This window comes from Achroia grisella, unplaced genomic scaffold (genome assembly GCF_030625045.1).
Source record: "Achroia grisella isolate CSIRO2021 unplaced genomic scaffold, CSIRO_AGI_Agris_v1 utg869, whole genome shotgun sequence".
Lineage (NCBI taxonomy): Eukaryota > Metazoa > Arthropoda > Insecta > Lepidoptera > Pyralidae > Achroia > Achroia grisella.
The window spans coordinates 1145966-1157331 of NW_026713049.1; the positions used below are offsets into that span (position 1 = coordinate 1145966).

The following is an 11366-nucleotide window of genomic DNA, read 5'->3' on the forward strand; positions in this document are numbered from 1 at the left end:
TTATATAAAAGAACAAATTTATTATTTAAAAAAAAATAAACTCGTTTAGTCGCTTGTCCATACAAAAAATTAAGTAGGAAAGTTTATTTGTCTCTCTGTTTGTTAGATTTGTAGACTAACCGGCTGGACGACTCTTTATGAAATTAATGTCACGCCAACGGAAATACGTTGTCTTTTATTTAAGAAAAAAAAACTATTAAAATATTAGTAACAACAGCTAATACATATTGTTACTAATATTATAAATACGAAATTATGTCTGTCTGCCTTCTCTCCGTTTCTTGCCTTTTCTCGCCGATGGAAGGCAATATAATTGATGATTAAACGAACTTACCTGAAGTGAAGTTCTATCACAATTATGGCTGCGCTTCGTCCGAAGAGATTAAGATAACTATGTAGTAACGCGCATGGTGCTGCCATCTAACCACTAAATTTGAAAACCTAAATAAAGGGTAGGAAAATTTAAAAAAATAAAAAATATTATGAGGTAGATGTTGAATTACCGTCTCTCTACTGCCGGTCCAGTCATTTAGTTTAAAGTCCACGTAGGGTGTAAAAGAATCACACGTTACAGATAATTCAGGGGGTAAAAAAGGGTTTGGGAGGGTCTTAATCTCTTCGGACGAAGCGCAGCCATAATTGTGATAGAACTTCACTTCAGGTAAGTTCGTTTAATCATCAATTATACCAGCGCTTCGTCCTCGAGATTAAGATAACTATGTAGACTTTGAAAGCTCTGTAACGTGTACAGCAGTGCATAACTAGATTCATATAAAATTTAAAAACATGAAATAAAATAAATTTAGTTCAAATACTAAATATAAAAACAAATCCATTACTAATATGGCATAATCTTTATTATATAAATATTCAGTAATAAATTTACCATGATAATAATTAAGTTAAAGGTAATACATTAATAGTACTTATTTTTAAATCACTAACAAATTTCAGTGATTTACAATATAAATGTTTATTATAAAAAAAAATCTATTTATTAAAAAAAATATTTTTGACACTATATAAACGTAAAGGTAAATTAATTGATAAATCATAGAGAACTAATTGACTTAATTGTCACATCCATTAAGAATTGCCCTAGCAAAATCTTCGTCATGATTATTTGACACTGGTCTATTGTAAAACTTTCCAAAGACCGATGACTCCAGCCCGCTGTTTTCCTAATTAAATCTATTGATATTCCGGATCTAAATGCAGCTGATGTTGAGGCATGCCTGGTGGAGTGGGCGGAAAATAAACTAGTGTCAATACCACTGTCAAAAAGTGTTTCCTTGATCCATTTACTAATGGTCTGAGATCCTACCGCCCTGTGTGGTTTTTTATAACTCAAGAATAATCGAGATTCATTCATTCTTAGGGGTTCTGTTCTTTCAATGTAAGCTTTTAATGTTTCAGCTGGGCATATTTGTGGACAATCGTTATAAAAAGGCAAATGTAAACAAGGTTGAGATACTCCTATTTTTGATGTTTTGATTAAATCGGTTATATTAATCAAAATATGATTGGACAATATTTTTATATTATTTATTTCAATTTTTGTGAGCGTTTGCATTCTACTTCCTGTAGTTAGAGAAATCAACACTACAGTTTTCTTTGTCAATTTCTCTAAATTTAACTCATTACTAGATAAATTATTAGAAAAGTATTCCAAAACTACTGAAGGATCCCACGTAAAATTATATTTCGGCATTGTAGGTCTCATTCTATAAAAACCTTTAAACAGACGTTTAATCATATCATCGGAGCCTAAATCAGAACCTAATATTAAAGATAATGCAGACCGATAAGAATTTAATGTACCATATTGTAAACCCTGTTCAAAGTATTTTGTCAGAAAGGACAAAACGCATGGCACTGATTTTTCATATGGATCTAAATTATTTGCAGAACAAAAGAAAACCATCGCTTGTAGGCGATATCATATTGCTTCTTTGAATTATCAGATAAAGAGGCACCCATCACTTCGGTAGATGTAGGGGGAACGCCGCGCTTCAATAGTGCCGTCCGGATAACTTGCCAGCAACCAGGGTAAATCTGGGCAGATGGCGATTGCTGTGGGTAATTGAAATAATAGGTTCATCTTCAGGTTGAAAAGTTAATATATCTGATACTAGTAAACTTTCAAAAGTGGATACCAAGGTTGTGTTGTCCATAGGGGTACAACCACAATACCTTGAGCGTTATCATAATATCTTTCTTAACGTTTTTAATATTACCGCACATGGAGGAAAGGCATAAAAGTTTAACTCCTGCCAATCTAAAGTATTAATGGCATATGCGTCTGGATCTTTATTCCACGACACGTAAGCTGTACACTTTTTATTGAGACGTGTAGCAAACAAGTCTATAGCAGGAATGCCAAAAGTGCTTGTTATCCGTTTGAAAGTCTTATTGCTTAGTTCCCATTCCATGTCGGGGTGATTCCGTCTAGATTCTGCGTCGGCGATATCATTATCTTTGGAACTGACATATGAAGCAAAAATATATAATTTTCTTACTTCACACCATTCCCACATATCCTTAGTTATCCTATTTAAATGAGGGAACCTAACACCCCCATCCTATTTATATAGCTTATGGCTGTCGTATTGTCAATTCGTAATAGAACTTGACAATTAAATAAATGTTTTGCAAATATTTTTAAACCGAATAACGCAGCTAGTAACTCCAATTGATTTATATGGTACTCTTTTTCTGTATCGCTCCATTGACCATTGGCGGTCTCCCCGCCGCACGTTGCCCCCCACCCTGTTTTGCTCGCGTCTGAGAATATTTCTATTTTGTAATTGTCGTTCCTTATCGGACAGACAGAATTTCCAATTGATGTTAACCACCAAGATAAATCACTATTTATAGCTTCCGGTATATTCATATAAGTATCATAATTATCAGATTTTAACAAGGCAAGATATTTGCACCTTTCAAGTTGTTTCGTGTAACACCAACCATATTGAACAGCAGGGCAACATGATGTGAGGAGACCCACCAAGCGAGCAAAATATCTAATTTTACATCTGGATAATGTTTGGAATTTTAAAATCTCGTTCTTTACATGAAGTCGCTTTTTACTTGTAAGACTTATATGGAACCTCTTAGTATCGATCACGAACCCTAAGTATTCACAACAAGTTGTAGGGTTGTGAGAACCTTTATCATAATTTATTATGAAACCTAATGATTCTAAAACTAAAATCGTTTTACGAACATTCTCTAAACATTCTTCATATGAATCAGCTATACAACATATGTCATCTAAATATATTGTTGATTTAAAGCCAAGAGCCCTTAATAATGCTATTACAGGTTTCAATAATTTAGTAAATACATACGGAGCTGTATTTAACCCAAATGGAAGAACATTAAATTCATAAAGTTCACTATTGATATTATTTGAATCACTCTGTAATGTGCGAGTGGTAGGATATTGAAATCTTAGGAATTTTTTATAATTTGGATGAATTGGAATTAAAAAATAGGCATCTTTTATATCAACGGTAGCCAGAAAACAGTTTCTGGTGACAAGCTTAATAGTAGATCGAAAATCTTCAATTTTAAAGTGTTGTGTTCTAATATGTTTATTGAGTGATTTTAAGTTTAGAATAAATCTCTTTCTACCATCAGGCTTTGGAATTAAAAAGGTACTAGAAATATATTGATCGGGTGTTGGCTGACACGGCGAAATAGCACCTTTATTTAAAAGATCATTGATTGTCTCGATACGAATTTTCATATCGGATAAAGTCAACGATGGCATCAAAGACACATTTGTTTGACGTATAGGTTCATAAAAAGGTATTTTGTAACCTCTGACCCATGATAAAAGCGTACGATCTTGTGTAACAAGACGCCATTTATTATAAAAAAAATATAATCTACCAGACGGACTAACCGAATTTACTTGTGGGTGTGTGTGTGATTCCGCGAGCGCTGCGTATACGCGCGCTGCGGCGGCGCGGGCGGCGGTGGGGGCCGGCGGCTCGGCGCGCGGGTCACCCGCGCGCTGGCAGGCGGCTGGCGCCTCCCCGCTGGACCCGTCTGCCTGATCGACGAGACCGGAGGCTTCGAGTTTAAATTATGTTGTTGTTGAGGTCTCTTTTGTTGATATGTACTGGTAGACGGTGCAGAATGTTTCATTTCTGTACCAGATCTTTTTATAGCCTTAGCCGATTTTAATATATCAGGTAAGTTATCTCCAAAGAGGTTATTTTCTATTGGTGTGTTATATAGGTGGGTTTTTATATCTTTGCGGATTGATGAACACACGAAGCTGCGCCTATTCATTGACTCAGTATATTGTAGGTCACAAGCTAAACGTCCTGCTTCATTCAATTGTTGAATTAGTTTTAAGTCAGTGTCTTTCTGAGATAACAGAAGTGTCAATGACTGTCCAATAGAGGAAATAATGGCTGCTATTTGTTTTTGTTTATTTTCAATTGCCTTATCTTTTTTTATTAAAATATCTGTTAATGCTGCTTTAACCTCAGGATTTAAAACAGGCGCATCAAAACGGCGGCAATTATCAGGGATAAGTTGTTTATTAAGTAAATCTTTTTTGATCTCTTTTTGCATTCCTTTTAGTGTTATATTCTCCCACCTAAGTGCTATGTCTTTTTGTATATTGTTACCATATACCTTTTCTGTCATTGGGGCTTCACCCAAAATATTTAAAATATCTACAGCCAGGGATTCAATAGGTACATCAGTACTGAGCAGGTCTGCTGCCGTCGCGGTACATTCCACTGATGTTGTTTCCTCTAATGAGGGTTCGGTCGAGATCAGAAGAGGATTTGGTATAGGATCCCCAATGCGTTCCTCAACATTGATCTCATTGGCTGACAGGACTTCGTTAGCATACTCGTCTGTAATAGACGATAACATTGAATTAAACAAGAGGGTATCACGAAGGTAACAGTCACTATAAACTGTACACAATCGAAACCCTTACGAGGTTGTCGGTAACATTCCCACAAAATGTACACACCTCGATTGGCACTTGTAGGTAATAACCCCAAGAGTTATACACAGTGCATTAAATATATATAGGTTTTTACTCGTAGATAAATAGGTTATCTACGAGTAAAAACCCGCACATTTTCTAATGTCGATAAATTCATAATTTCATTTCGAGTTTATAACAAAAAGCGGCGAAGTATATTTATCCGAGTATAAGCTTGAATAATTCTAGGTAACTAAAAAAAGAATAGTTAAAAAACTTACCCACAATTACCGACGGTGACGATGTAATCGAACTATCCTGTGAATATGAATGTAATTCTTTCTTTTTTGCTTTCCTTCTAAGTTTGCGTTCAATTTTCCTTACTTTTTTCCGAATATATCTATCTAAGTCGTCTTCTTTATGTCTTTTAGGCATGTTTAAAATAAAATAGGTATTTTTCACAATTAACTATGAGAAACGTGGTTGATGACCCGAGCACTAAAACGCTAATGACTGGACCGGCAGTAGGGAGACGGTAATTCAACATCTACCTCATAATATTTTTTATTTTTTTTAATTTTCCTACCCTTTATTTAGGTTTTCAAATTTAGTGGTTAGATGGCAGCACCATGCGCGTTACTACATAGTTATCTTAATCTCGAGGACGAAGCGCTGGTATAATGACTGTATTTCGTTAGTTGATTCCAGAGTTTTTCTTCTTATACTTCAAATATATATACGACTCGACGGACTTTAATAAAATGCGTGAAGATAGATCACGAGGATAAAACTATAGACCATCATTTCTCTAAAGAAAAGCAGGCGGAGGTGCTATTAACAGCAGTACTTTATAAACTTTTCTGTAGAATTATTTTGTTTTCAGACCAACAATAGTGTCGTGGACAGCAGCTGCATCCGATGCCATACCCACGCGGTTTCCACTACGCCCATCCAAGGACATGGGCCCGCAGTATACCACGGCCATCACGCTCATCGACCAAATTGGTTACAAGATTATCAGGACAACAGAACTTGTGAAGGATATCCTCAAGAATACCGTACGGGCTGTGGTCGGTCGGTAGAAAGATTGAGACAACGGCGTTAATGTTATTTCTGTTATAAATACCTAGCTGTCTTCGCTAAGATCGTATTATCGCATACCATTTTGTTAGGAATTACATAACAAAAGTTATTCCTACCAAATGTAATTTATTTGGTAAAATTTTATTTCGGCAACGATTATTTTTATTATAAAATTTGGTGGTTCACATTCACAGTTTACGAAGTTTCAGTCATCATCCTGTTAAATTGTGAAAAAAGAAACAAATAGAAGAAAGATTCTGTAGTTTTTTTAAATAAATAACAAACTTTTTAGATATTATAACACTTTTGTGGTTTTTACCCCGTGGTATTACCACCTTAAATTCTATACTTAGATTTTTTCAATTATTCAGTGTAAAAATAATAATGTTATCTGCTTTACTTTGAATTACATTGAATATATTAGATAGGACGGGATGATGGTTTCATATACACAGAAATAATCATGATGCCTTTGGCCTTGCATAATATAGTGGTTATTCATAATGTATTCTAAAAAAGCTGCTATTGCAGTTATAAAAAGAGATTTGTTGGCAGTACCACCGAGCTGTATGGGTTTTTGTACGAATTTATGTATGTTGACATTATTTAATTATAAACTAATATAGTAAGTTTATAAATGAGGATATGACTCAACTAGTTGTTTGGATATTCGAAGTAAATTTTATTTAATATAATGTAATATAGTACCTCTGACACGAGAGGTATAAAACTCTTTAGTTAATGACAAAGAATTAGAGCGATGTTTGCCATGAGTGGTAATAGAATAAGTGTGCCTACTAGTGCTTAGTGTCTTCTGTGAGCATTTTCCGTGGAGAAACCGGCAAACTACTACCGCTACTTGTACTTAAAAAAATATTGACTTAATGAAATTAAATAGAATAGAAGCACATTCTTTATTTAGGTTGACTTTGTGCCTAGATGGTAGGTTGTAGCTATAGGTACTTTTATATACTTAATATTGCTTACTCATAACCTGCCGTCTAAATATTATTAATTATTTAATTATGTCGACAATAAATAATGTTTACGTAAAATTATTTATGTGTAAGTGAGATAGATGAGTTAAAACTTAATTTAGAATTTAAATACGAGTCAAATGACATAAATCATCATTAGAATTAATTTTCTTATTTTTAAGTGTTAAATTATTTTTTTAAAACATGACGTAAATGTACTTATAATATAATTATTGAATTGAACCCGTGTAACCTTGCTCAGAAGTTGTTTAGAAGCAACAACAACATAGATAATAAAACATAGTATAAATTAGAGCCATGGAACAATAAACTTTACATCTTATTAATTTCTAAATTGTTTTATTCATATTTGTAATTAAACTTAAGGGGAAATTTTGGTAAAGTAGATAACGATTTCAGTACCACTGTAGTTGTAATCTTTTATGTATATTTTTCATGAAAGTTATTTATATAGTTCGAAGAAGGTAAAAGCAGTTTAATAAAGTTATTAATCGGAGACAATTAAGAATACCGTACTGGTAAGTATCTACGAGTATTATTTATTTGCACATTTTTAAGCGCCTGACAGTAAACATTAAGCAATTTTTACCGTCGCCGTAACATATAAAATGACTCAGATTATAAAAGTCAAGTCAGACACCGGTGAAGCTGTAAAGATCAGCTGCGGTCAACAGCATTAGAGTAGTCCGAAAAAAGAAAAACAATTTGTATGTTCTATACAATGATTAAAATATAAACTTAAAACTTAGGTGAGGAGTGGTGTTTTTTTATATTTTTAATAGTATGGTGCATTCACTTGCGTCAACGGTATACGATGACGAGTGAAACATGATAGAGTGAGGATAAAGTTAGTAGAGTTAGCTCATCGTGATAAAATTACTAGGAATATGTCATGATGGTTTTCAGAGGGAACGACGTGGAGGTCCACCTGACATGGTACATTACTAGCAGTGTGGTTCACAGTCCACATTACTAACAATCCCTTTCCATCCTCATTCATACAGGCGACGGTTACCACTTACCATGAGATGGGCCCTCAGAATGTTTGCCATTCCATTGATATAAAAAAATAAGCGCGAAGTTATTCAGGAGACACTGTGGAGACCTGTGCAGACTGTGGGGGAATGTATTAAGGAACAATGGGTAACTAATCCTCTTTACTAACACTCCTGTCCCCCTACCCCAGCGCCCACATTTTCGACCCGCTGTATTGTATAGGTATAGATATTGTTCAATGCGGCTGAAGTTGCAGGACCGCTACTGTTGATCTACAATCTACAATAATATCTACATTGTATGACAGTATGACATCGACAAACCACTTTCCAATCGTTATGAGAAAGTGAAAGTACCCCGTTGTATTATTTATTTGTAACAAACCTGTCTCAAGATATCATTTGAAAATATTCCGTAATCTAGTTAATGTAACCGTTATTATATTATAGGATCATATATCTTTTGAAAAATGTATGTTTTTTTCTCAGTGAAGTCGGTATTTGTATGTGTGTAAAGTCGGTATAAAAACATAGACAGTGAATTGTTTTCTTACTAATTGCTGTTTCGGTTTTCAAATGACAACATAGTTTCATTTCAAACAAGAATTAAATAAAAGAGATTTCACGTTCAAAATTAAGTCCACTCGTGACCACGGTTAAAGCAACGAAGTCGAAACGTTCAGAGAGATGAAGAAAGTTGAAGATATCGTATTTACCATAAAATTATTCGTCTTGAGATCCGATTATCTAAGTTAATAATGTTTATTAAGATTAAAAATATGTACCTACATAATAAAGCCGATTTTTCCCTCAAGCAACAAATTACAGGTATAATAATATCTACGCAAGCAAACTGAAGAGGAAAATCTAGCAACAAATAAACCAACGTAACGTGTGTAGGTATTGATGTTTAACAAACCGGTACGTCACTAATTCCTTAGTTGTTTACTTGGAAATATAAATTCAATGACTAAATTCACACAGGGAAAATATAATTAAGTTAATAGCAAACTGACTGCTAAAAGTCTCCATTACAAAAAATCCTACCCTTCCAGTTCCCAAAGTATAGTATTAAGTAGATATAATTTTCCATATTGATTTTCATTGACAAATAGGTTAACTGGGAAAACCAAACATAAATACTATTTCTAATATTAAATATATTATAAAACAATGCATTGTAATTGCATGTCATTTCTCTTGCATTTACAATTATTTATTACTGTAAAGATGAATTCTACATAAAAATAATATATGCAAATTATAAATGTATAATATAATACATAATGCATTAATTATATTTTTTTATTATTATCAATACATATAATTTCTTTACAAGTCTATTATCTATTAATTATTATTGTGCCTCATATCAAAAACATATCAGTAGTGAACTTTTAACACAATAAAACCAGATAATATTTCAACAACATTTATTAAGCTTTAAATATAATTAAATTACATTCACTGTGTATACTAATAGCATTTGACACTTAAAATTATGAGACTTGTTCCCTTATTGTCTGATAACATTATATTTAATATATTATACATTAAAAGCATATAAGTGGCAGATAAAATGCCTTATGTAAATAGACATCGCTTAACTTTAACAAAATCACATTCATTTTGTAAATATTCAATATTACAACCACAATAAAATGCCTACAACATATATATATATATGGAAACTGACAATCATATTGCCTTTAAATATTTCCTAAAATTCATCCTTTATTAGTGGCCAGTGGTACTGAATAATTTAAGTTACTGTATGATCAGCTCGGTTACATTGTTCTTGGTGACAAGTGTTACTAAGCTACCACTTGGGGGCCTCTCTTCTCCTTTTATCCATTTATCAAACAGTTGAGCGACATAAGGAAGTGGGGTCCATGAACTGAAATCAGCCTTTGGCATCCATTTTCTATTCATTTCTGTGTCCAATGTGACTGGCAATATTGCTACGGCCAATGAATTGTCTGGAAGACCAGAATCCTTAGCTCCAAGTGACTTTGTAAGCTGGTGGACTGCTCCTTTGGCAAGTCCATAGCCAATCATACCTGGTGTTGCTTCAAGGGCAGCTTTTGCTCCAGTCAAGGCGAGAAGACCACCAGGGGTGAGATATTTAGCTGCCAGTGTCGCCGCAATCGTCGAGGACCATACTGATTGGCGCCACATCAAATCTGCTTGCTTGCTTAATTCCTTGGTAGCATTCCCGCCAGCCCAACCACCAGCCACACAGATCACAGCATTCACTTTCTGACCTTGAAGTGCCGTTGCGAGTTCATTCACGACATGCTCTTCTTGCTGGACCCAAGAACTCTCTTTAGGCACAGTGATATTAACATCTGCACTATCATTGGGATTCATATCAATATTGGCTACCCACCAGTTAGCAGATTTAAAGTGGTTGACGCAAGCTGCGCCGAGGGCACCGCGACCTCCATAGACTACAATTCGTCCACTAGCCATGGTGCGTATCAACACTGTCGCGGTGTAAAACTAACTAAAGTCGAGTTGAATGAATTCCGCCAGTAACAGAAAATGCCGAACGGGGGCAATCGAACGCGGCGAACTCACTATCTTGTGCAGCGTGAAGGTTACCCCGACCTATCTCTTTTTGTACAGCTTCGACACGACACAAACTGACGCCGGTAGTTGATAAATGAAAGATGAGGTTGGAGGTTGTTTAGGTTTGATAGTATATGAGAGATATAAAGTAAAATTACTTGTCAATTTTCAATAGAGATAACAAAATATTTTAGATATTCAGATAATTTCATTAATGTTTTTGATAGAAACAATCAAATTAAGATTTTAAGAGAACAAGATCTTGAAAGCTCAAATAGCTCAATGATGAGATGAATGAAAGTAGAAAAAGGGAACAAAAATCAATCGTGTTGAAATGACAACTATATGTCATCTCGATATGTCAAAACTAGTTTTTTTTAGTTCTGTTTATCCTTTAACGGAATGGCAAAGGAACTGCACCTGCCATGTCTGTGCAAACCAAAGAATTTTATTATTTTTTACTACATTTCCATCCCATTTTCCTTTATGTTGTAGAGTAAATTCCCATTTTTGCGTCCATTTACTCCTTATATATGATTTGTAATGAACAACTAAATCACTCAATGGCAGTTTTTTTTTTCTTCAAAATGAAAATTACTTGAATTTATAAATTTAGCTATATATAATAGTTTTAGATTCAGCTATTCACCGATAATAAACCAAATGTAATATGTGACTGCGAATTTTAAACGTGTGAGCAAAATAGATCTATGCTGGTCGCAGTGTTACCAGTCTTAGCATCTGACAATAGCCCTCAATAAA

General features: G+C 34.2%; 2 protein-coding genes across 2 annotated transcripts in view; one reads left to right on the top strand and one right to left on the bottom strand.

Annotated features, from left to right (window-relative positions):
- Positions 1–6304, top strand: part of LOC131852849 (uncharacterized) — a 28607-nt gene extending 22303 nt beyond the window's left edge. Inside the window, exon 5 of the mRNA XM_059203586.1 lies at positions 5841–6304. Within this exon, the coding sequence (XP_059059569.1) occupies positions 5841–6039 (199 nt within the window). The 3' untranslated portion in view covers positions 6040–6304. The remainder of the gene's footprint in view (positions 1–5840) is intronic.
- A 3411-nt stretch (positions 6305–9715) lies between these two features.
- LOC131852921 (dihydropteridine reductase) lies at positions 9716–10927 on the bottom strand. Its single transcript, XM_059203671.1, has one exon. It carries the CDS (start codon positions 10503–10505, stop codon positions 9801–9803), a length of 705 nt encoding a protein of 234 aa, XP_059059654.1. The 5' UTR covers positions 10506–10927; the 3' UTR covers positions 9716–9800.
- Positions 10928–11366: the final 439 nt, after the last annotated feature.

Excerpts from the sequence above, each read along its gene's own strand:
- LOC131852921 (XM_059203671.1), bottom strand. The coding sequence starts at position 10,505 with ATGGCTAGTGGACGAATTGTAGTCTATGGAGGTCGCGGTGCCCTCGGC.